The sequence below is a fragment of the Leptodactylus fuscus genome, chromosome 1 (assembly GCF_031893055.1).
Source record: "Leptodactylus fuscus isolate aLepFus1 chromosome 1, aLepFus1.hap2, whole genome shotgun sequence".
In the NCBI taxonomy this organism is placed as follows: Eukaryota; Metazoa; Chordata; class Amphibia; order Anura; family Leptodactylidae; genus Leptodactylus; species Leptodactylus fuscus.
Genome location: NC_134265.1, coordinates 285,434,763 through 285,461,661, shown reverse-complemented (window position 1 = coordinate 285,461,661; position 26,899 = coordinate 285,434,763). Strand labels below are relative to the sequence as shown.

The 26,899-nt window shown below is 42.9% G+C and overlaps 1 protein-coding gene across 1 annotated transcript in view; it reads right to left on the bottom strand.

The window, feature by feature from the left end:
- Window positions 1–1,572: 1,572 nt before the first annotated feature.
- Window positions 1,573–26,899, bottom strand: part of MND1 (meiotic nuclear divisions 1) — a 66,210-nt gene continuing 40,883 nt past the window's right edge. The window contains exons 6-8 of the mRNA XM_075257806.1: window positions 15,073–15,187; window positions 11,532–11,576; window positions 1,573–1,811 (exon numbers count right to left, since the gene is read on the bottom strand). Of these exons, the coding sequence (XP_075113907.1) occupies window positions 1,705–1,811; window positions 11,532–11,576; window positions 15,073–15,187 (267 nt within the window). The 3' untranslated portion in view covers window positions 1,573–1,704. The remainder of the gene's footprint in view (window positions 1,812–11,531; window positions 11,577–15,072; window positions 15,188–26,899) is intronic.

Sequence of the window (26,899 nt, the reverse complement as noted above, 5' to 3'; positions counted from 1 at the left end):
CGATGACAACCATTTGAGGGGCGGATAATTATATTGCTTATGGTCACCATATAGTGGTCTCAAGCACTGTATATAACAACTACTATACCTGCACAACAGGTAAAGTAGATTGTTTAGGTTAATGCTCACCTGGATAAAACATTTATTAAACAGAATATTACCTGCTGTCCGTATCTGCAGCATTATATCCAGGAATGAGAATTCCTTTTTATAGTCATGACTGGTACACAAGCACTGTGATAGGATTATTTTGTCTTTTCATCCCCAGGAGTATGCAGCAATTAAGTTCCCCTATCATTCTTCTGACAGACAGGATACACAAGCATAGTTTTATAGCAGGGAGTAAACACCAAGTTCCATTAGGAATTGCAGAGGCTCCATATAGCAGCCTGTGCACAGCTCCCTTAATCCCATCAGCTATACTCTCACTGTGACTATTACACAGTTCAGAACACTTGAAGGTGTGTCTGAAGAACAAAAGCTCTTAGCATTGACAATCTCAGTAATTATCTCTTCTCAAAGGTTCTAAAGATAACAAAAACTATAGAACCTGTCACCTAGAACTGTTCAGCGTGCTGCTGGGGAATGCATTTAATCAAGCAATGATAATTAAACTATACGACTGGAAAAATGATTAAAAGAATACCGATTATCTTCATATGTCTGCTAATACAATCACTAGGTCCAACCAGTATATACTAAAGACATTTACTAAAAAAAAGGCTTGCTGTAAAATTTCTTAGTTTCGGATTTAACATTACTCCTTTCACAGCCGATGACCATCTATTAGGCCAGGGCCCCACTTGGCATAAACACTGTGGAAAAAACGCAGCGTTTTACAGGCCCTGCAAAGCGGATGGGATTCTTGTTAATGTTGGAAATCGCAGCATGCCCGCGGGCAGGGCCCTCTACCCCACTGTGCCAGTTGGTCATTGTTAGTATTATACTTGTTCGTATATTTTGTGAACTGTATGTTAACCCCCAAATGTAAAGCACCATGGAATTAATAGTGCTATATAAATAATAATAATAGTTAATAATAATACCTATGGAAATGCCGGGAACAAGTTTTTTCCCCGCAGCACTTGCCCGCTACTGTGGGGCCTTTAGCCTTAAAGGGTTTATGTGATACCATGTGTGGTATTACATTCATTTGAATGTGCCTGAGCAACAGCATGGCCATGTGACTGATGAACATGATATCACTGCCTAAGAACAGGAAGTGGAGCTTAGTATCATGGACCTGGATAACTTGGCTAGAAGTGCAGTAGTCAGGCAGGAGGCCGGTGATGCAACCGATTCCTTTCCTGTGACACTGAATGGCCTCAGTGGTCACATGCAGTGCAGGACTGCTACTGGCGATGACATGGCATACCAGGAACAGAGAAAATGAGAATTTTTTTTTTTTGTTTCACCTTCCTTGGCCTCTTCCTTGACTTCTGAATGAAATTCCTGGACAATCCCACTAACGACTTACAAAACTTCATTCAAAAAAGAAAAAGGTTTAAAACCGCTTGACGTATTCCAACCAAAGAAAGGTTTAACATATCTTGGTCACTTATCTGAGGATTTATTTACAAAACTATTTACATATTACTTATGCAATACATTTATACAGATTTCATGGATGTTACCAATAACTGAACTGAAAAAGATTTTAAAAAATTGTTGGTAAATACAAATAAGAACGTTCCTCAAAGTTATTCAATCAATATAATCAAATTCTTCCGGTATTCCAAATGTCTTGTCAATCTTGCTTTCTTCAAATCCAAACTTCTTCTTGGCCCAAGACTTCACAGAAAATATGTTATCTGCAAAGAAATGTTAGATGTCATCATCTGCGTATAGCACAAACAGCAACGTTAAAGGGAGATGTCACAAAAAGGACTTTATGTTTCATTTTAAGAATTTTTTGTAAGGTTTTTGTTTTTATAAAATTTCCAAGTTATGTATATTGAAAAAAAACTTAAAACAACTAAATATCCTTTAGTTCTCATTCTATGCAATGGCCTGTGCAGAGGTAAAGAACATGCCTAGAAAACTCTACTACAGAAGTCAATAGGGTCTACTCTATACCATTGTATCCGTGACCCATGGTCTTTCTCTAGGAGACAGGAAGTCACAAACTATTTTAGGCTAGGTTCACATGGGGTATTTTGGACTGGAACCTGAGGAGGAGGCCTCCTTAAGTTCCGGTCCAAAATACGGACAGCCACAATGAATGAGCCTAGTCGGGAGGAGGGAGTGTCTTCAGATCGAATTGCGAGGCGAATTGGCCACAAGAGCATCTCGCTTCTTTTTCCGGGAGCTGGAACAAATGGCTCCTCTAAAAAAGACCTGATTGGCTCGCATTGATTTCAGTGGGAGCCGTCTTTTTGGTTAGGATTTTGAGCCGGACACGGCCTCAAAATCCCGAAAAAACCCTGTGTGAACTTACCCTTAGGCTCAGTGGGAAGTTGGAATTGCAAGATTTTATTTTTTTTGAATATAGAGAACATGGAAAATTAAAAACAAAACAATATGGGGAAAAACCATGTTTAATATAAAAACGTGATTTAAACAATAGGTGATTTCCAGATGACACTTTTTCTTTATAGAGAATGGATTACCCATATGTTTCTGTAGCCTGGTGATGTTACTGAAGGCTCATATTTTATTATAAATACATATGTCTAGCTTGAGACATGAAATTTTGACCCGAAGTAAATAAAGTATATAAGAAAAGAAAAGATGCATCAGATTCATTATCCAGAATCATACACTGTGATAAATCTGAAGCAATTTTCAGATTGCTCATCCAAATGGATTTCTTAGTAAATATGGGCAGTTATCTGTAGCCTGGCTGACTAGGTTCAATAATTAGATCAGTTCTAACATAATAATAATGATGATGATGATAATAATAATAATCACATTTCTACTCATCTGGACCATCCTAAAAACATGTAATTGGGCCTGCAACAAAATGGTCCGCTTTTATTGTTAAATCCTTTGTGCTATGCTTTTTTTTTTAAAACTATAATATATCAGGTTAAACTGAAATTACATTGACTTGGAAGAAAAAAGGAGTCTCTGCACAGTTTCCTAACAAAGTATCAGCAGCGCTATTGAATTTTATCTTTGGTTGGATGAACACTACCCTTCATCTCGTAGCCCTTTCCTATTTCGCTGTAATGAAAAAATATTTAATATAGTGGCAGCCTTGTCCTACTAACAAGACAAGGAACTGAAAAGCCTGCCCTGTCACTAGGTGCTAAATAGAATTAAAGAAAGAATTAAGAATTGTGAGTTCTACATGCAGAACATGAATGCAACATCTTCTTACACATCCGGGCTGCTGCTCTAAGAACATGTGTCACGTATAGACATCTCAGTCTTCCTGCAATGTGGAATACCATTGCTATGCCAATGACACCCAAATATACATCTCTGGACCAGACATTACCTCCCTGCTGGCCAGAGTTCCAGACTGTTTATCAGCTGTAGCCTCCTTCCTCTGCTCCCGCTTTCTCAAACTCAACATGGAGAAAACGGAGTCCATCATCTTCACCCCACCCCATATGGCCCCTCCACCTGACCTATCTATCAAAGTTAAAGGAACCACAATTACCCCTGTCCCACAGGCCCGATGCCTTGAGGTAACCCTGGACTCCGACCTATCCTTCAAGTCACACATTCAAACCCTCAACACCTCCTGCCGCCTCCAACTCAAAAACATCCACCGAATCTGCTCCTTCCTCACCCCTGAAACTAATAAGATGCTCGTCCAGGCCCTCATAATCTCCCGCTTAGACTACTGCAACACCCTTCTCCATGGACTCCCAGCAAACACCCTGGCCCCCCTCCAGTACACCATAAACTGCGCTGCTTGTTTAATTCACCTCACCCCCCGATCTTCATCGGCTGCACCCCTCTATCAGTCCCTCCACTGGCTACCTATAGCCCAGCGAATTGAGTTCAAGCTACTAATATTAACATACAAAGCCATCCACAATCTGTCCCCTCCATATATCTCTGACCTCATCTCCCGCTACCTGCCCACACGTATCCTCAGATCCTCCAAAGACCTCCTACTCCGCTCTGATCTCATCCGCTCCTCACACAACCGTCTCCAAGATTTCTCCCGTGCATCCCCCATACTCTGGAACTCCTTACCAAGACACATAAGACTGATCCCCACAATCACAGGATTCAAGAAGGCCCTGAAGACTCCCCTATTCAGGAAGGCCTACAACCAACAATAACACTATCACCTCACTGCCATCTGAACTGTCTCCCCCTCTCCTTCTGTCTCTACCCCCTTCCCTCATAGAGTGTAAGCCCTCACGGGCAGGGCCCTCTACCCCACTGTGCCAGTCGGTCACTGTTAGTATTATATCTACCTGTATAATTTGTGTATTGTATGTAACCCCCAAATGTAAAGCACTATGGAATTAATGGTGCTATATAAATAAACAATAATAATAATATATAAGTTAAAAAGGGACACCGAGTGCCAATATAGTGTAGCTGTCAGGATACGGAGTCGCCACGGTCTCCTTGCTGCGCGGCGTCTCCCTGGGAGACGTGTTAGGAGTTCTATTGGGTGTGCTTAGGTCATTAAGGGTTAATCTTTTCCTTGCCTTCAGTCTCCATGCCGTTAGCCATCAGGTGTGTTCTCTGCTGCTATTTTAACCCCACCCAGGCATGGATCCTTGCCAGCCATTCACTTGGGTTTCCTGGTCCCCCTGCTCAGTCTGATTCCCTGTCTGTTTGTATTCCATATGTTTCTTGGTATTTAGACCCGGCTTGTATTTTTGACTATCCCTTGTCTTTTGATTTGGTACCTTTTATTATATCTCCTGGCTTGACCTCGCCTTCTCTTCTGTGTCTTGCTGGGACTTGTGGTCCTCCCTGGTTCCATGCTGTTTAGTCTTTTGTTTTGCGTTGCATTTACACTGTGCTTTCTGTTTAGGTGTGACCCCGTGACTCCAGTCCCTAGGACTTTCAGGGCCTCCTCTCCCCTTATCCTAGCCGCCGGATAGAAGGTTAGGAGTCGTGGTAGGCGCACTTCAATTAGGAAGTGCATGGGTCTGCCTCATCTCAGATATTACAGCATAGTTATAGCCGCAGGGCCTACGACCCCTTTTGTCATTAGTTGCACAGTGTTGCTTTCCCAGCTGTGTCACTTTGCACTGCCTGACCCTGACTCCAATCCTTACTTAATGGCTGGCCCTTACCCTAGGCAGGCCGCCCGGCGGTTTAGTGTGGATGCCGAACACTCTGTAACTGACCGTCTGGACGAACTGTCAAGGCAGGTGCAGGGCATGGCTGGGTTAATTAACCAAGTCTCGCAGCGTCTGGAGGCTTTGCCTGATCCAGCATCAGCTGCTGCAGGTTCTTCTAGTCAAACGCCAGTTTTTCCCATATTGAATACCCGTCAGGATCCTAAAATGCTCTTGCCTGACCGTTTTGACGGTAAACCAGACAGATTCCGAACATTTCGGGAATCTTGCCGTTTATTTTTTCGTTTTAATTTCCTTTCTTCTGAAACAGAGCAGGTGGCGCTGGTTGTGTCCCTTCTATGAGGGTCACCACAAGACTGGACCTGACTTTGTGGTGGGTGACAAGGTCTGGTTATCCACTAAAAATCTCCAACTTCGTGTTCCATCTACTAAGTTTGCCCCGCGTTTTATTGGTCCATATCCCATTTCTGAAATAATCAACCCTGTGCCATTCAAATTATCACTTCCTAGGTCCCTCCATATTCACCCAGTTTTTCATAAGTCCCTACTCAAAAAGTATGTTCCGGCAATGGTCACTCGTTCCCCACCCGAACCAGTGATCGTTCAGGGGGAACTAGAGTATGAGGTGGAACGGGTCATTGATTCACGCAGAGTGCGGAATTCCCTTCAGTTCCTCATACATTGGAAGGGGTATGGACCAGAGGAGCGTGTTTGGGTGGCAGCCAGAGACCTTCACGCTCCTAGATCGGTGGAGAAGTTTTTCCGTTCTTAACCTACTAAGCCAGGGGGTCCTCTTGAGGGTCCGGAGGCCCCTCCTCAAAGGGGGGGTACTGTCAGGATACGGAGTCGCCGCGGTCTCCTTGCTGCGCGGCGTCTCCCTGGGAGACGTGTTAGGAGTTCTATTGGGTGTGCTTAGGTCATTAAGGGTTAATCTTTTCCTTGCTTTCAGTCTCCATGCCGTTAGCCATCAGGTGTGTTTTTCTGCTGCTATTTAATCCCCACCCAGGCATGGATCCTTGCCAGCCATTCACTTGGGTTTCCTGGTCCCCCTGCTCAGTCTGATTCCCTGTCTGTTTGTATTCCATATGTTTCTTGGTATTTAGACCCGGCTTGTATTTTTGACTATCCCTTGTCTTTTGATTTGGTACCTTTTATTATATCTCCTGGCTTGACCTCTTGCTCGACTGACCTCGCCTTCTCTTCTGTGTCTTGCTGGGACTTGTGGTCCTCCCTGGTTCCATGCTGTTTAGTCTTTTGTTTTGCATTGCATTTACACTGTGCTTTCTGTTTAGGTGTGACCCCGTGACTCCAGTCCCTAGGACTTTCAGGGCCTCCTCTCCCCTTATCCTAGCCGCCGGATAGAAGGTTAGGAGCCGTGGTAGGCGCACTTCAATCAGGAAGTGCATTGGTCTGCCTCATCTCAGATATTACAGCATAGTTATAGCTGCAGGGCCTGCGACCCCTTTTGTCATTAGTTGCACAGTGTTGCTTTCCCAGCTGTGTCACTTTGCACTGCCTGACCCTGACTCCAATCCTTACAGTAGCAGATGGTGGATGTTTAGATAAATTAATGGCTGACGTTTAGCTTCTTACCTTCTGTGGCTGTGAATATGTCACAACACCACAGTAGCGTGTTTATTAGTGGTTCTCGCTATACGGCAGCAGCCTTTCCCCGTTCGCTATTGATAGCGTGGATAACCAAGTAGAGATTCCCTCAAAGCGAACCAAGCAGGAAAGTAGGGGTAGGGGGTGGGCGCGCACAACCAAATACTTCTGAAAAAGTCCTTTAACAGTTTTATTTGCACAACGCATTTCGGGCACTGCCCTTTCTCAAGTGCAATACAAACTGAGCAGTAGTCTGACCTGATGCAATGTGGAGGCAGGAAGGATACTGGGGAGACATGGGAGAAATGTATTACATTTCTGGTGTAAAACTGGTAAAAAATTTTGTGTCCAGTTATCCTTTTTCTTTTACATTTGTCACTGTGAAAAAAGTGGGGGACCAGAGGAAGATCAATGTGGGCCAGATCAGGGACATCTAGGGTCTATAGAGTTAGTATAAATTTCAAGCCCCTTGCTTGCGTAGATTTCAACTTCCCACACATGGAACTCCCAAGATGTGCCAGAGTTATTAATAGACCAGAAACTCTTAAAAATTCTGGTGCATCTCATACTAGAGGTGAAATTAATACTGAAGCAGGAAATGGCAGCCGTAAATGGGGTGTCCAGGAGATACAGTTTTGCGCAAAAAGAGGAGAAGGTGAAAAAACAAAGAAGACTACTGAGGCCAAGCAGCAGCTTCAGTGCTCTAAGGAAAGGACATGGGATGCCACAAGTTATGTTTTGGGCGTGATGTACCAATTCCTTTCCTTAGGCCTTCAGTGGCTGAGACTATCACTTCTGCCAGAAGAGCCCCGGGGTGCCACTGGATAGGACAGTGGCAGGGATCATTGGAGTGCTGGGGACAAGTGAGTATGGCATTTTTTATTATTATTATTTTTCACCTTTCCTGGTCTCCTTGCTGAAAACTGTATTACCTAGACAACCCCTTAAAGAGGACCTTTCATCACTTGTGCCCCCGATGAAGAGCTATTGTTGCCGATACCGTAGCTCTTCACCGTTAGAAGGGCGTTCCTGACAGTCAGTCAGGAATGCCCTTCCTCACAGCAGTGCCTATAGCGCTGTACTGTGAGACTGGGGAGGAATGCTGGGCCGAGTACTGGGGGGGGGGGGGGTGCGTAATTAAAATTTCTAGCGGTATGTAAAACTGCATGTGCCCCAAGTGATGATAGGTCCTCTTTAAGTCTGTGTCTTCTACAAATGTATTAATATGTAAGCCCCTTTAAACAGCCATTCTAACAGCTAATAGATTTTTATTTTTCTAATTCAGTAAACTAAAATTAGGCTACTCCCAAACCTAAATGCAGTTATAAAAAAATAAAAAAGGAAAAATACTTGGCACAGTATGTTGTACATGTATGCCACTGGCGGGACATATTTCTTACACAGTAAATGAACAGCAGAGAGCTGGGCGTTAAAAGTAACGTCCTGCTGCAGTAGGTGGAAGCAGAAATAACCGAAATCCAAGCCACTGAAGCTTTTCAATCACATGGTCATATGCAAAGGTGTTTTTACAGTTGGATGGCGTTCCCTCTGTCACCCCATGAGAGCTCCTACAAATTTAGTACAAAAATCTTTAAGAAATGCATAAAAGCTTATACTGGATTAGTGAGCTAGAGAATAAGAAAATGAAGTTCCTCAATAGATACTTCATTTAGAATCCATGGGTTACATGATATACCATACTATGCCTGTGTAAGCTCTTGCCTCAGGTTTGCTAATCATAGGCTAGTATGGACATGAGTTGCTATGCAGGAAGGGTGCGGTAATATGGGTAACCTTACAGAACACACACTTATATACTTTGACATAACCATTAAGAAAATTGTGCACTTATCTACACAACAGGATGTGTCTTTTTTAACCTTATTAGTATAGTCAGCAAGCTTGCACAACCACATGAGAAACAACTCTAACAAACATGTTATATGTAATATTTAAGGTTCTTTTCATACCTCACACATGCTGCATATGGATGAAAGCTGTGTCAGTCGGATCTTCTATACCAGGAGTGGGCAATTCATTTTCCCATGGGGCCACATGAGAAATTGAAACGGTTCTAGAGGGCCATGCGCGATGCTACAAATTTAGCTCCACCCACTTCTATGTTGACTTCGCCCATTCTCATCTATTTTTCCATGTGCCTCCACACAGTACAATGCTCCTACAGTCACTCAAACATTATATGCCCCCACATTATAATGTTCTCCTCCAAATGTCCCATAGTATTAAGTCCCTCTCCTCATACCCCAGTTTAAACTGGGAGAAACTACAGGGGGACATTAAACTGGGGCAGTTGGAGGGGAACATTAAACAGTGGGGGTAGTTGGAGGGGGACATTAATCTGGGGGCAACTAGAAGCAAATATGTCCACTTCCAGCTACCCTCACTGTTTAATATCCTCCTCCAGTTGACCACAGTTTAATGTCCCCCGCCAGCTTCCCTAGTTTAATGTCACCCTCCATCTTCCCCCTAGTTTAATGTCCCCCTCTAACTGCCTTCAGTTTAACTGCCCCCTACATCTGACCCCAGTTCCCTCCTCTTACTCACACATGCTGTCTTTTCTCTCCTCCTTATCTTTCATCAGTCTCCATTACTGGCAGCTTGCTCTTTCTGTGTAACACAACAACCACACTGACCCGTGTAGCCCCGCCCACTTATATTCTAGTGAGCTAAAGGACCTTTGATGACTTCAATAAAGGTCCTTTTGCCGACTTGCCATTTGTCATCTACTTTTATCCTACACCCTATGCAGGCCAGTCAAAGACAGTTAGGGTATGTTCACACGGAGTTTTTTGGCAACAGAAAAATCTGCTTCAGGAATTAGGAAACAGTTTTTTGTAGCTTTTTTTTTTTTTGCTCCAGCACAGTGTATGGACCTGGAAACTTCTTTTTGAAAAAAGTTAGTGGTTTTTGCAAAAACCGCGTCAAAAAACCGTGTCGCATTGACTTCAATGGGTTTTTCCAGGCAGAATCTGCCTGAAGATAGGTCATGTCATTTTTTTTTCTGATAACTGGATGTGGCCCGTGAGCCATACAATGCCCAGGTCTGTTGTAGACATTATTGGAAACCCATAAACAAATAAAGTTAAAGGGTTTCTACCATCTCAGCCTTTCAGCCAGGCTGTATGCAGTGTCTGCTTCTCACTTCCTGTATTTCTCTCTCTCCCCCTCCCTCCTGCTTAAAGGGATCCTATCATTTAAACTCAATTTTTTTCTGCCTATCACGTAGAAATAGCCTTAATTCTTCTCGCTGGGTGGTCCCCAGCGCTCAAACAGCACAATATTGACTGTGCATGCCTGCCGGCCACAAGAAAATGGACGCTTGCGTTATTGTGTAAGTGGCCATTTTCTTGTGGCCGGTGGGCATGCACAGTCGGCTTTGCCCTAGACCTAGAAGTTTGAAGCCAACCCCCGGAAGAAGATGCGAAGAAGACCCGTTCCTGAAGAAGATGGAGGCAGCGCAGGAGAGTTCTCTCGCAGCATTGGGGACGTCCCCAATGCTGTTTGAGTGCTGGGGCCCGCCCCTAGTGCTGCAAGAGAACTCATTTGCATACTGGCGGAAACCGGGATTTCTACTGAATGGCGGCACAGAGAAGACATCTAAAGGTAGGAGAAGAATATCCTTTCTTAAGGTTATTCCTAAGTGAAAGGCAGAAAAAAATGAGTTTAAATGATAGGATCCCTTTAAGGGGACAAACAGCACTTCTGCAGGTCAGATATTCTGCAGAGTCTTGTACAGAACGGACTTGTGTTATCTATGTGTGTTGTAGTATACTTTGACTAATTTTGGCTCCTTTCTGTGAAATCCTACATTTGTTCTTGAACAGAAAATGTGTGTATGCGTGTATCACTCCAAAAACATGTATTTATTGGGCATTCTAAAACATAGAAATGTAATTCTGGTGTTGTATGAAAGAGGAGATTCTCAGTTCTGCCTATGTTATTTCCTGAGATGTCATAAGATGAAAACCCAGTAAAAATTTGGATATTTATATGCAACTGTAAAATCTTCTCTTTTATATGCCTTCATAAACAAGCATTTACATTTTATTATGCCTCAGATAAGGGTTTGCACTGACCATACTCTTAACCTCAATTTCCATACATTACACACACAAGCCTGTAGACCTTACAAAGTGCTAAGTAGGGGAAAGAATGAAGAAATGAAGAATTTCACAGATAGGCAACAACATTTGTTAATAAAGTATTTTACAAAATGTATTAATGACATAAATGATGTTAGAAAATCAAGTTACTTGGAAGTGTAGTTAATCTTTACCATGATATTGGTGGGGGACTGACTCCTGGTTTCCTCACTTATCTTATTGAGAGAGATTATTCATTACAGGCAGTGTGGGGGATAGAATGGAATAGAGTCTAGTGTAATACCAGGCATAGCCACTTTAGAATGCAGTGTCCCATGTCTGGCAATGTACAGTCTACCAATATAGAAGGATAGATGATCAATAATAAAGTCCTGCAACACGCCTTTAAAAGTATCTCTCTAAGTACCACAGGGAAGATTCATATAAAACATTCTCTGCAGAGGTCTAGACATATAAAACATTTGATTTTATTAGCTGGTGAACTAATAAAACAGCTTGTGTGTAGTCTCCATACATTAAGACACATTATTTGCATTCCAACATGCTGATCTGGCAAGAATGATGAGAAAGAACTTACCAGTCCATCTATTAACAGCTTCTTTAGCCACTTTGTTTGCTTCACCTACAAAATGAAAAAATAAATATCTTTAATGTTTTACAATATACAGAAAACTTTTTGTTAATGAAGCAACAAAAGTTGTTTTTTTGTTTTTTTTTGTTTTGCGCAAATTATAGACCTGCTTTCAGGACATACTAGAACACCATAAGGACAGATCACTTTATTGAGATCATTAGTCAGGTCAGATATCATATGGTTCCTAGAATTCTATCACCTACAAGGCACAAATGATCATACATATCTGTATACACATATGGATCTTTCACTGCCTTCACCGATTCTGACTTTGCATCCTTTAATAGGTGATCTTCCACTGATTCCAGCAAAGTTGAAGATTTCTATATATAGCACCACCATTCCTGAGCTATTGATGAGAGTTTCAGCAGGCAATATGCTAATTAGGCTCTCTGCTGTCAGGTGGGTGGTCCCGGGCTGAGCTGACAGTCTTGGATGGTCTTGTGACAGTAAAGAATCTAATTGACATATTAGGTGCCAAAAGTATCAGAAATGACTGCTTGGAAACTATGAGGGCTAGAGAAAAAAAATGATCTAACTAGATACTGTGTTGGAATCAGTGGAAGGGTGCCGATGGAGGACCGCACAGAGTTGGAGTTGGTGAAAGGTTCTCTTTAAGGCACCATCCACATTATAACAAGGAAATCAATGAAAAGGTCTAATATGTCTTACATCTAACTTCTTCAATTTAGACATACAAGCACAAAAAGCCAAACCTCTGAGCATGAAGTGCCTATATACAGAACACAGGCTAGGATGCGGAGAAATGGAAAGGAACTTTACACCACTTAATCCAACAAACAAGACGCCACAATGTTAGTACATTATCCTAAATTTTTATGCGATTTTACATATTAAGCCCCACACCGTTTCAACAAAACAGGCCAACTTGTGGAATGAGGAGCAGAAGCTGTTAGAAAATGTCAAAGACAGAACATAAAAGTGTAAAACATGTATGCCAGTTCTTTTTTGGCACCAATACCAACAGAATTCTGGTGCATTTTTCCCCCGTTTATCTGCCCCATTGTTATCTCCTCCCTGAAATACAGGATGTCTGATGCCTCTTTTCTCTTCTAATGAATCTCGGGGGGGAGAGGAGCACCAAATGTTTAAGCACAGAAGCTTGCGATACAAATCGTATTCCCACTCCGTTCAACAAATAAAATAAAGAAAAGATTACTAACAATAGCTGTACAACAATTGTTATACTGTGCTGATAACACCTACATTTTTAGAAAATTTTAATTCACCCCAAATTACATTTCCATAGCTTAAGTTATAACTAAATAATACTGGCTGACAGCATGCCTATTTCAGTACGACAGGCAGAAACTGTTAAAATCCAACCAATTGGTAGATTTCAGACTTGCTCAAAATCTTTGTAGGCACTGAAGATTAATCTGTAAGCCAATGTAATTTATGTAGGAGACACCAGGGCAGGGCTAAAACCTATAATGAGTAACATTTTATTTATTTTACTTTTTTTGTCTTTATTTTACACAGATGGTGCTCCCTCATAAGTTTATAATAGACCTTTGGGCGGCATTTTCTTTTATTCGCTGATTTACCCTGTAACTGGAGCTGAAAAAATTTGTCCGTAGGAGTAAGAAAGCCCCCTAACCTAAATTACAGAGCTGATTTGTGTCGCTTCTGAACCAGCAGCTCCTACATTTTGCTTAATGATTTCATTACATGGTGATATAAAAGAACAGGTCAGGAAATATTTCAATATTATATACCGTATTTTCCGGCTTATAAGACGACTTTTTAACCCCTGAAAATTTTCTCAAAAGTCGGGGGTCTAGTCTCCAGGACTATCAGAGTGCATCACTCTGGCCCTTGTATTCTACTACCGGTATCATACCTCCTTCTCTGCCGCTCAAATCATGTTGAGGTCTGCCGTAAGTGAAGTACCGGTAAGATGGAGGCATTCTGAAAGCATGGGGGATGGCAAAAAGAGAGCAGCGCTCTCCGAGAAAAACACGCCTCCGTCATCTGTCTGGCCTGCCCCTCCTTTCCTCCTGTGTCGCTTAATTGCAGGAGCGAGATCTGAGAGGCAGTGAAGGAGGGGCAGGCCAGATGGGTGAAGGAGGTGTGTTGTTAAAGAGGACCTTTCACCATTTTGCCCACAGGCAGTTCTATATACTGCCGGAAAGCTGACAGTGCGCTGAGTTCAGCGCACTGTCGGCTTTCCCGATCTGTGCCCGGTGTGAAGAGCTTACGGTCCCGGTACCGTAGCTCTTCTATGGTCAGAAGGGCGTTTCTGACAGTTAGCCAGAGACGTCCTTCTTCACAGCACAGCCAATCGCGCTGTGCTGTGAGAGCCGGGAGGAACGCCCCCTCCCTCTGCTCGCAGTACTCGTCCATAGACGAGCATTATCAGGGAGGGGGGCAAACTGCCTGTGGGCAAAATGGTGAAAGGTCCTCTTTAAGTTTGCTGAGAAAACCACGCCTCCTTCTCCCGTCTGGCCCGCCCCTTTTTCTCTTCTTGCATAGCTTCACTGCAGGAGTGAGATCTGAAATTAGAGTTGATCCTATTTCTTTCTATAGTATTTCTTCTGACATCCACCACATTAGTTTAGACCCTGAATGCCTCCAGACATCAGAATGACAAATACAGCATGTTGAGGGTGTCTCTTTCCATCCATGGATGCCAAAACCTTTGCACAAAGTGCAGGAAACAATTTTAATTAAAACAACAGGGCATGAGAAGTCCAGTTTTACAGTGGTATTAGCATGTACAGCTGATGGCACCAAACTGAGACCAATGATTATTTTCTTATACGGCAATTATATCCCAAAGTTTATATTTTAACTGGAAAAGTTGGGGGTCGTCTTATACGCTCAGTCGTCTTATACGCCGGAAAATATGGTAATTAGTTTCATATATAAATATTTAAACAACAGTTATGATTGACAACAGGCGTACTGTGGCTAGAGAAGTGTCTGTCAATGGTTAATGTACTTGAGAAACACAGGCATTTAAAAAGTAGCAGTAAGGGAGTGTTCACACTGAATTTTTTTACAGGCTGAAAAAATCCACTTGAGGAATTAGGATACACTTTTTTTTTACATAATGTGGTTTTTTGCCGCGTTTTTCGTCACAGTTTTTCCTTCAGCACACTGTATGGATCTGGAAACTTACGTTAAAAAAAAAACACTTGCGGTTTTTGAAAAACGCATTAAAAAAGTGTGTTTTTTCTACCTCCCATTTATTTCAGTGGGTTTTTCAAGGCAGAATCCTGAAAACAGGTCATGTCACTTTTTTTTTTTTTTTTCCTTCTAGCTGCTACTGACTCCCATTGAAATGAATGGGAGGCATTTTTGGGGGGCAGATTTTGGAGGCGGACACCGCCTCAAAATTAGCCTGTGAAAAACTCTGTGTGAACATACCCTTAAAGTAGTAATATATTTTGCCAAAAATATGTCTCAAAAAGGCTCTCCATTAAAAAAAAAAAAAAAAGAAAAGAACACCCAAACTTACGAATTTCATCGATAACATCTGGATCACATTCTTTGTATTTTTCCAGTTCTGTCATTAGCTGCTCCCTTTGCTGCCTCAATGTCTGAAGTTCTTCAGCCAGCTTTGTCCTTTCTTCCTGTAAGACATTAAAGCTGCATCAGTTCATAAAATACCCAATAGCCTGATTTAGGATACACAGAAAGTGACCTAAATATAGGATCACCCATGAACACCATATTGTAATATAAATTACTTACATTGCATCAAATCATCTGACATTCAAATCTGAATTATGGTAAACATCATATTTTTAACACTTTTTCAAAACTTATGAAACGTATCATGGAACATGAGAAACAAAAGCTGAAATGCATTAAAGAAAGATATTATGACGTTAAAAGAGAAACTAAAACCACATCTTGAGTCAAGTTTATATATGGAAGTGAATTCACAAACTGAAAAATAAGGTGAATCATTTAGAGCAACAAAAAGAAAAAAATCCTTTTTCACATGAACTAAACATCATTTAGTTCATGTGAATTAGGATCAGAGTCATCTAACTTCAGCGGTGTTTCACTTGGGGAATTTTCAACTCCATTTAGAAAATATCCTCGCTCAAAAAAATCATCCCACAGTGCGAGACGGAAAGATTACAACAGAACCCGCTCCAGCAGAAACCCACAAAAGAAACAAATACATTTCAGAGGTTTAATTAACCGTATCCACTTCGGAACAAGAACGTTAATTATCCAAGGGACAAAATTTTGTTCCAGTCAGGGCTCGTTCACATCTGCGCCCGTCCTGCAGGTTTCCGTTTCCTGCACAAAACAGGGGCAGGAGACGGAAACCTGCCGGCATCTTTCAAACCCATTCATTTGAATGGGTTTGAAAAGTGTCTGACCATGAGCGCGGGTGAGCGTTTTAGGCTCTCAGCGGCAAAAACGTTTTTTTTTTTAAACCGGACACAGAGTCGGACATGCAGTACTCTGTATCCGGTTTTTAAAAAAATGGTTTAGCCACGAAAAGCATAAAACGCTCAACTGTGCTCACGGCCGGACTTGGCATGACAGGTTTCTGTCTTCTGCATGCAGAAGACGGAAACCTGAAAACAGAGTCCAGATGCTGGTGTGAACCCAGCATAAGGGGTTTTGATTTATTCAATAGTCTTAATAGATATCAATACATTTGTAAGAGCTCTTACAGTCAAAAAGCTATTTTTTGATACTTCTAAGGAGTCTTTGGATAAGGAGGCTCAATTGGTTGTTTCTGTAGAAAAGGAGGGCAATATATATATATACTAGAGGGATGACCCGGCTTCGCACGGGTATATTACATGTTATGTTTGTGTAGTGGCCTCATAAGAATTGTCCAATTTTGTACTGATGTATTTTGTATGTGGTTTGTGTGTATGTCCATAAGCGTCATGTGATTATGTGTATCTCATTTTGGATGTCAGTGAAAAACCTGTGATCAGTTGTTATGGATACCTGGAGTAAAGCTGTATCTAATCCTTCCCCATGCAGTACTGTGTTTAGACGCAAGTATCTAATCCTTGTTGGTGTGGTACTGTGTGCAGATGTGTGTATCTAATCCTCCCCCGTGTGGCATTGTGTGAAGAGGCACGTATCTAATCCTCCGGTAAATGAAACTGTGTGCAGACGTGCATATCTAATCTTACAGCATGTGGTACTATGTGCAGACGCGTGTATCTAATCCTCTGGCGTGTGGTACTGTGTGCAGACAGGTGTATCTAATCCCTGGCGTGAGGTACTGTGTGCAGATGCGCGTATCTAATCCTCCCCCGTGTGGTACTGTCTGCTGAGACGCGTATCTAATTATCTGGCATGTGGTACAGTGTGCAGATGCATGTATCTAATCCTCCAAAGTGTGGTACTGTATTCAGACGCATGTATCTAATCCTCCCCTGTGTGGTATTGTGTGAAGACGCGCGTATCTAATCCTTTGGCGTGTGGAACTGTGTGTAGACGCGCGTATCTAATCCTACAGCATGTGGTACTGTGTGCAGATGTGTGTATCTAATCTTATGGCGTGTATAACTGTGTGCAGACGTGCGTATCTAATCCTCTGGAGTGTGGAACTGTATGTAGATGCGTGTATCTAATCCTACTGCATGTGGTACTCTATGCAGACGTGTGTATCTAATCCTATGGCGTGTACAACTGTGTGAAGACACGTGTATCTAATCCTCCCCTGTGTGGTATTGTGAAGAGGTGCGTATCTAATCCTATGGCGTGTGGAACAGTATGTAGACGCGCGTATCCAATCCCCCGGCATGTGGTACTGTGTGCAGACGCGCGTATCTAATCCTATGGCATGTGGTACTGTGTGTAGACGCGCGTATCCAATCCCCCAGCATGTGGTACTGTGTGTAGACGCGCGTATCCAATCCTCCCCCGTGTGGTACTGTGTGCAGACACGCGTATCTAATCCTCCCCCGTGTGATACTGTGTGCGGAAACACGTATCTAATTCTCTGGCTTGTGGTACTGTGTCCAGAGGCATGTATCTAATCTTCCAAAGTGTGGTACTGTGTGCACACACACGTATCTAATCCTCCCTTGTGTGGTATTGTGTAAAGAGGCGCATATCTAATCCTTCGGTGTGTGGAACTATGTGTAGACGCGTGTATCTAATCCTATGGCATGTGGTACTGTGTGTAGACGCGCATATCTAATCCTCCCCCGTGTGATACTGTGTGCTGAGATGCGTATCTAATTCTCTGGCTTGTGGTACTGTGTGCAGAGGCATGTATCTAATCCTCCAAAGTGTGGTACTGTGTGCACACACACGTATCTAATCCTCCCTTGTGTGGTATTGTGTGAAGAGGCGCGTATCTAATCCTTCGGCGTGTGGAACTATGTGTAGACGCGCGTATGTAATCCTACTGCATGTGGTACTGTGTGCAGACACGTGTATCTAATCCTATGGTGTGTACAACTGTGTGCAGACGCGAGTATCTAATCCTCTGGAGTGTGGAACTGTATGTAGACGCATGTATCTAATCCTACGGCATGTGGTACTCTGTGCAGACGTGTGTATCTAATCCTATGGCGTGTACAAATGTGTGCAGATGCGCGTATCTAATCCTCTGGAGTGTGGAACTGTGTGTAGATGTGCGTATCTAATCCTACGGCAAGTGGTACTGTGTGCAGACACGCGTATCTAATCCTATGGTGTGTACAACTGTGTGAAGACACGTGTATCTAATCCTCCTCTGTGTGGTATTGTGTGCAGACGCGCGTATCTAATCCTCCCCCATGTGGTACTGTGTGCAGACGCGCGTATCTAATCTTCCCCCGTGTGATACTGTGTGCGGAGACGCGTATCTAATTCTCTGGCTTGTGGTACTGTGTGCAGAGGCATGTATCTAATCCTCCAAAGTGTGGTACTGTGTGCACACACGTATCTAATCCTCCCTTGTGTGGTATTGTGTGAAGAGGCGCGTATCTAATCCTTCGGTGTGTGGAACTATGTGTAGACGCGTGTATCTAATCCTACTGCATGTGGTACTGTGTGCAGACACGTGTATCTAATCATATGGTGTGTACAACTGTGTGCAGATGCGCGTATCTAATCCTCTGGAGTGTGGAACTATGTGTAGATGTGTGTATCTAATCCTACGGCATGTGGTACTCTGTGCAGACGCGTGTATCTAATCCTATGGTGTGTACAAATGTGTGCAGATGCGCGTATCTAATCCTCTGGAGTGTGGAACTGTGTGTAGACGCCTGTATCTAATCCTTCGGCATGTGGAACCGTGTGCACAGGGTCGGACTGGCCCGCCGGAGCACCGGGGGATCCCCCGGTGGGCCCCCGGGCCCGGACTATACTGCTAATCATTTTAGCATAGGCAGGGGTCCGATCGGGCCCCTGCCTATGCTAAAATGATTTCAATCGGGCCCCTGCCCATGTCAGAGGAGGATTAGGGGAGGCGCTTAGGGCGCCTCCCCTAATCCTAAGAACCAGCGCAAGGAGAGCTACTGATCTCCTTGCGCTTGTTCAGCCATCTACGTATCAGCGTAGGCGGCGTCATCACGCCGCCTACGCTGATACACAGACGTCTGACAGAAGAGGATGCGGCAGCAGCGGGAGCAGCAGAGCGCGGTCGGACGGTAAGTATAATAACTTTTTTTTTTTGTTTTATAATAGGCCGCTGCCTGCTGGAGTATCTACCAGCAGGCAGCGGCCTATTTACCAACCCGGACCTGCTCACTGCCGCCCCCGCTTCCCCTTGTACTTTAGGCCGCGGCGGGCGGTAGTGAATAGGCCCGGGCCAGGCCACGATCCCACTGCCGCTAATATACTCAGGGGTCTTTTCAGACCCCCGAGTATAATAATCGGGGCCCCAGGGGAGGTGAGGGAACATAATAAACAGTGTTACTCACCTCTCCGGGATCCGGTGTTACTCCTAGCTGGCTTCGGGGCTATATGTTAATGCCCAGACGTCACGTGGTCTGGAATATTACCATATAGGCCCGAAGCCTGTTCTAGCAGTAACATATAGGCCCGAAGCCTGTTCTAGCAGTAACATATAGGCCCGAAGCCTGTGGTAGTAGCAATAGCCTGTTACTGCGAGCACAGGCTTTGGGCCTGTATGGTAACAGGCTGTTACTGCTACCACAGGCTTTGGGCCTATATGTTACTGCTAGCTCAGGCTTTGGGCCTATATGGTAATATCCCAGACCACGTGACGTCTGACACATTACCATATAGGCCCGAAGCCTGCTAGGAGTAACATCAGATCCCGGAGAGGTGAGTAACAGTGTTTATTATGTTCTCTCACCTCTCCTGGGGCTCCGATTATTATACTCAGGGTCTGAAAAGATCCCCGAGTATAATAATAGTTCATGGGTGTGCAACTGTGGGGCATAATAGAGCTTGAAAGGTCCACTGTGGCCCCTGTAACCTCTATTATGCCCTACAGTGGCCCCCCTGCAACCTCTATTATGCCCCACAGTATATATATATATATATATAGGGTGTGGATTTGTGGAGAAGTGAGGAGTCAAAGATGTCTGTGTTTCAAACTTTACAGAGTCAAGTCACAGCTGGAAGAAGTGGTTATGGCGGTCCAAAGGGAAGAGATGGGAAATGTGGGAAGACGTCTCCTGTGAGTATTACTGCACAAAATATGACTGCATTGTATTTATTGTAATGTTGTGATTTATTGTAATGGCACTGCTAGCACCCCCAATCCCCCCGCTGTCTGAGGTGGACAATCGAAAGATGCCCCCAAATCTTTCAATTACTACAACTCCCAGCAGCTCCAGATGCCCTGGAACTGTTGAGAGTTGTAGTCCACCCACCCCATAGATAATGTCCCACTCTATTGTTATGCTGGTGCCCTTTTCTAGAGCTCCAGCATAACAATATCCAAGTTTCAGAAACGCTGAGGACTTAGGGTATGTTCACACATCAGTATGCCATCCGTCCGTTTGAATTCAGTTTGACACTTCAAAACGGACTGATACACATACTGATCTCTACTCTGGTTACAATTGCCACTTTTAATCCCCTTATCTGTCCTCTAGGGGACGGAGAGCGTTTGCTATCAGCATAAAAAGGTGTCAGTATACAATCAGTATGTGCCTCAGTCCGTTTTGAAGTGTCAAACTGAATTCAAACGGACGGATGGCATACTGATGTGTGAACATACCCTTATCTGCCTGAAAATGGCTGACACCTGGCGGACCTCATTATGTTAATGAGGTCTGCCACTGTCTGTGTGTAACCGCCATTTTGATAGTCCACCTCTCCGTCATTCTGGTCCCATTGTGGACCTGTATGACGGAGAGCTTGCCGCTGTTGTGAACCTAGCATAAGGCTATGGCTACACTATAACTTTTGTCATACAACCAAAGATGTCGCCCTGTGATTCTTTCACTCATGTTAGTGAATGGAGTCACATTGCAACCTGAGGGACCCAATGCGACTCCATTCACTAATGTGAAAGAGTCCCAAAGGGACACTGCGATCTTTGGTTGCATGAAGGAAGTAGTAGTGTAGCCATAGCTGTTTTGCACACTGTATTTTGCATGAAAATGCACTTTAAACGTGTATAATGGCAAAAACTGGACGGGCGATATTACATATGGCAGTAGGGTGGGCCCCTGGAAATAATCCCACTGGTGGGCCCTAGGCACCCCAGTCCGACCCTGCGTGTGCAGATGCACGTATCAAATCCTTCAGTGTGTGGAACTGTGTGCAGAAGTGCGTATTTAATCCTCTGGTGTGTGGGACTGTGTGCAGACGTGTGTATCTAATCCTCTGGAGTGTGACACCGTGTGCTGATCTGTGTATCTAATCCTCTGATGCATGTATCTCAGTTTGGATATCAGTGTTGTATTGTGCATGTGGAGTGACCGTGTGTATTGCAGTTGGAATATGAGTGAAAGTCTTGAAGGTTTGTATTGGCTAAGGGGGGGCACTGTGTTTGGAATGCTGTCTCTCAGCAACGGTGCGTCCGAGCGAGTTGGAGTCTCGTCTTAAACCTTCCCGGATACCTGAAGTATCTCTGTACCAAATTTGGTGAAGATCGGTCCAGTCGTTTGGTTCGCATTAGAGCACAGACAGACAGACAGACAGAAATTCATTTTTATAATATAAGGAGATATACATACACTCTAGCCTCTGCCCGCGTCTTTGTCTGCATGTTATAACCTATGTGTTAATCGAGGTTACAATCTAGCTATGTGCCAAATTTCATTCAAATCCGTTCAGCCGTTTTTGCGTGATTGATTGACTAACAAACATTCAAACTTTCACATTTATAATATTAGTAGGATATTTACAGAGTTACTTTTTTATGGAACAAATAATCGCTATTAAATTTGATAGAATTGCAAGAGACTAATGAACACAGGGCTGATTGTTGAATTCACTCGGTAACAACTAAATCTAATAATCCTTATTTTTATCCAATTAAATCTAGAGTGCCAGCATGGGGTTTATTGACAGTAGAAGGGATTTTAAGTGAATTAGAAGCTGCATTTAATAGTATATATACTTCGTCTAATATTAGTAATTAGAAAAGAAGATTAAAATAATCAAAATGGCAGATAAGGGAGGTAAGGTAGTAATAATGGATACTATTCGTCATTCAAAATATTAAGACAGCTGTGCTTATAGACATATAGGATATTAGATTAATATACTACTATTTCTCACAGTTACTACAGGATGTTATTGCAGAAATTTGGGTATAATCTCTGAAACACAATTTGAAATTTCTAAATGCCCAACATTTCATTATTACAATATTTCAAGATCCATAAATATATATATATATATATATATATATATATATATATATATATATATATATATATATATATATATATATATATATCTCCCTCCCCTGCATTATGACCAATTATCTCAGGGATAGAATATGTAAATGTAAAACTGTGTGGCTAGTTGGATGAACTACTACAACCATTAGTTCTTCTTACACCAGCCTTTGTCAAAGACAGTAAAGAAGTTTTATAATTCTTCAGAAATTGAAATAGGATGAGAAATTGCCTTGGCTTGGTTAATCTCTATATTCCATGTACGTTTTTTATAATCATGTTTGGATTATATTTGTATTGGTATTGGTAGGGATTTGTATATACAAATACAGTGCCTACAAGTAGTATTCAACCCCATGCAGATTTAGCAGGTTTACACATTCTGAATTAACTTGGCATTGTGACATTTGGACTGTAGATCAGCCTGGAAGTGTGAAATGCACTGCAGCAAAAAAGAATGTTATTTCTTTGTTTAATTTTTTTTTAAATTGTGAAAAGTTTATTCAGAGGGTCATTTATTATTCAACCCCTCAAACCACCAGAATTCTGTTTGGTTCCCCTAAAGTATTAAGAAGTAGTTCAGGCACAAAGAACAATGAGCTTCACATGTTTGGATTAATTATCTCTTTTTCCAGCCTTTTCTGACTATTTAAGACCCTCCCCAAACTTGTGAACAGCACTCATACATGGTCAACATGGGAAAGACAAAGGAGCATTCCAAGGCCATCAGAGACAAGATCGTGGAGGGTCACAAGGCTGGCAAGGGGTACAAAACCCTTTCCAAGGAGTTGGGCCTACCTGTCTCCACTGTTGGGAGCATCATCCGGAAGTGGAAGGCTTATGGAACTACTGTTAGCCTTCCACGGCCTAGACAGCCTTTGAAAGTTTCCTCCCGTGCCGAGGCCAGGCTTGTCCGAAGAGTCAAGGCTAACCCAAGGACAACAAGGAGCGAGCTCCGGGAAGATCTCATGGCAGTGGGGACATTGGTTTCAGTCAATACCATAAGTAACGTACTCCAACGCAATGGTCTCCGTTCCAGACGAGCCCGTAAGGTACCTTTACTTTCAAAGCGTCATGTCAAGGCTCGTCTACAGTTTGCTCATGATCACTTGGAGGACTCTGAGACAGACTGCTTCAAGGTTCTCTGGTCTGATGAGACCATGTTCGAGACCTTTGGTGCCAACCACACACGTGACGTTTGGAGACTGGATGGCACTGCATATGACCCCAAGAATACCATCCCTACAGTCAAGCATGGTGGTGGCAGCATCATGCTGTGGGGCTGTTTCTCAGCCAAGGGGCCTGGCCATCTGGTCCGCATCCATGGGAAGATGGATAGCACGGCCTACCTGGAGATTTTGGCCAAGAACCTCCACTCCTCCATCAAAGATCTTAAGATGGATCGTCATTTCATCTTCCAACAAGACAACGACCCAAAGCACACAGCCAAGAAAACCAAGGCCTGGTTCAAGAGGGAAAAAATCAAGGTGTTGCAGTGGCCTAGTCAGTCTCCTGACCTTAACCCAATTGAAAACTTGTGGAAGGAGCTCAAGATTAAAGTCCACATGAGACACCCAAAGAACCTAGATAACTTGGAGAAGATCTGCATGGAGGAGTGGGCCAAGATAACTCCAGAGACCTGTGCCGGCCTGATCAGGTCTTATAAAAGACGATTATTAGCTGTAATTGCAAACAAGGGTTATTCCACAAAATATTAAACCTAGGGGTTGAATAATAATTGACCCACACTTTTATGTTTAACATTTATTAAAATTTAACTGAGCAACATAACTTTTTGGTTTGTAAGATTTATGCATCTGTTAATAAATCCTGCTCTTGTTTGAAGGCTCTAACTTATTTGCATCTTATCAAACCTGCTAAATCGGCAGGGGGTTGAATACTACTTATAGGCACTGTATATAATTTCATGCGATAGTGACAGATTTAACTAGTAGTGGCCAATGGCAGTATAGAACTGACACTTTGTAATTGCTGCTTTTTTTATAAATACCATTCACATGAGTACACGTGGCAGTATTCTACCTCCGGTTTATTATAGGAAGTAATAGATCTCTGGTCTTGGATTACGTAAAGTGGTCATTCAGCCGATCAGAATATGGGCTAAGTGAAAGTCGGTCACTTCGCAACTCCTTGCTACCACGGCTATCTCGGCTGAGGTTGATGACGTCGTGTGCATGACGTCATCAACCTCAGCCAAGATAGCCGTGGTAGCAAGGAGCTGCGAAGCAACCGACTTGTTGCGGTAGCTTATGCGAGTACTGAGTGTCGAAGAGGCGATACAACCTGCCGGGAAGAGCAGATATTTCCTTTGCACTTGAAGAAGGGCGACCTATGCCCGAAACGCGGTTGCTGAACTTTAATAAATTGGTTTTCTTGCTATCTGGTGAAGCGCGGTCCTTCTTCCTGGTCCTTATATATATCCTCCACACCATTGGTGAACAGTACCCAGCCGCTCAATCACATATAGGGAGGAACCCCCTAGAATTGGTTTCCAGGCACTTACGGTAGTTGTGAATTTCTCACAACTTCATCAGGTGAGAGTACACCAAACCTTTGTTACTACACCCTCAACTTAACAATACTTCACCATATACAGCTCAGTGCTGTTTTGTTTTCTATTTTGTTCAGAATGCTGACGCTGGGTTCACACCTGCACCTCGGTCTCCATTCTCAGATTTCCGTCTTCTGTAGACAGAACACGGAAACCTGTCAAACCGTGAGCGTTTTGAGCTCTCCGCGGCGAAACCGTTTTTGATTTTTTTTTTAAGCAGACACAAAGTCCTGCATGTCCGACTTTATGTCCGGTTAAGAAAAAAAAAAAAAAAACAGTTTGCTGCGGAGAGCTCAAAACGCTCACTGGCGCTCATGGCTAGACACTTTTCAAACCCATTCAAATGAATAGGATTGAAAAATGTCTGCAGGTTTCCATCTCCTGCCCAGTTTCGGGCAGAAAACGGAAACCTGCATAACGGACACCCCGGGCGCAGATGTGAACGAGCCCTGAGACCGTTGCAGTTCAGAGAGAGTGCAACTCCCAGTAAAGTTGACATGCCGGGAGCCATGTTACTCATTCGCTTTACAGAGAGGCCATCAATATTAGAAAATGAATAACCTCTTTGAGAAATGCTTCTCTATTCAGCTCGGACTCAAGAAAGCCCATTATACAGATATGCCTTTGACTACAATGAGCACCATAAAATGCTTCATTCCTCTTACAGCTATACTACTGGCAAAACAAGACTTTTTGAAAAACTCTGCAAAACTAGAAACCTGTTTGGAACTTCCCTTTAAATTGTCACATTTCATAATGCATTTATTCTGCTGGTATATACTATTCTCCCCATCTCCATCTTCCCTCATGTTTTTACACTGTGAGACAAACTATATAATTTTACTATACAATACTGACCAAAAAGTTTCTGCTATATACATCCTCTGCCCAAGTATCGCTGTTTACATAGGCAGGTGACAAGCTCTGATCACATTAACTCTCATGAATTTTTTATAACCTTCATTTGTTATCCCTGAAAGGACAAGTATATGTTAATGACTAGTATGAACTTCCCTACGGTCTGCTGGTGTCCAAGTAATAAATTCAGCTTTGGATTTGTGTTCCCTGTTTTGAAGTATAAGATTTTCCATAAAATATATGTATCACCATAGGGAAAGTCAGAAAAGGCCAATATTCTGCAGATGTCTAAAGAGATTAGTAAAAGTATCAACAAATCATCAGTACATGTCCTGGCTGGTACACAAGTAAATAAATTCCAGTGCCGTGCAACCAGTAGCGGGAGATCTCAGGTGCTGAATATATCACAGGCTGGCGCTTACTGATGGGCAAAGTAACATTGTTCTCAGAAAATGGCAAGACACAAAAACTACAAATCACATCAGCTATAGGAACATAACTTACAGAAGACATGCTTTCTGTCATTGCTTGCTTCACCAAACTTTAAACAAAAAAAGAGGAGTCTCTCAGTTCCACCAAGTTGGGTATAGTTAAAAATATAATTCTGTGGTTAGCCCAATTGCACGTCATTCAGTTGAGTTAACACCTGGTGTTACCTTGCCCATTTGTGAGTCTGTATCTGCAGAGAACATCAGCACCAAATATAAATAGATTACTACAAGTCTGCTATATTAAAGGAACACTAAACCCCAAAATCTAAGAAAATCAAAAATTAAAAAAAATAAAAAAGTTATACATGATCTAGTTCATTTGTAGGTTGTGTCTGCAGGATCAATTGCTAAGATGTTGCTCATGGCAGTTCAGCATTAAAGGGGTTCTATCAGCAAAATCATGCTGATAGAGCCCCACATATGCGTGAATAGCCTTTAAAAAGGCTATTCAGGCACCGTAAAAGTTATATTAAACTACCCCCCCCTTTTTAAAATAATACCCTAAAAAAAGAATGTGATCTACTTACCGAATGTGCACGCTGGGCAGGCATTCAGGGTGCGCCATCTTCTTCAGCCACGCCTCTTCTTCCTCCGATGTCCTCGGGTCCCGTCTTCCTC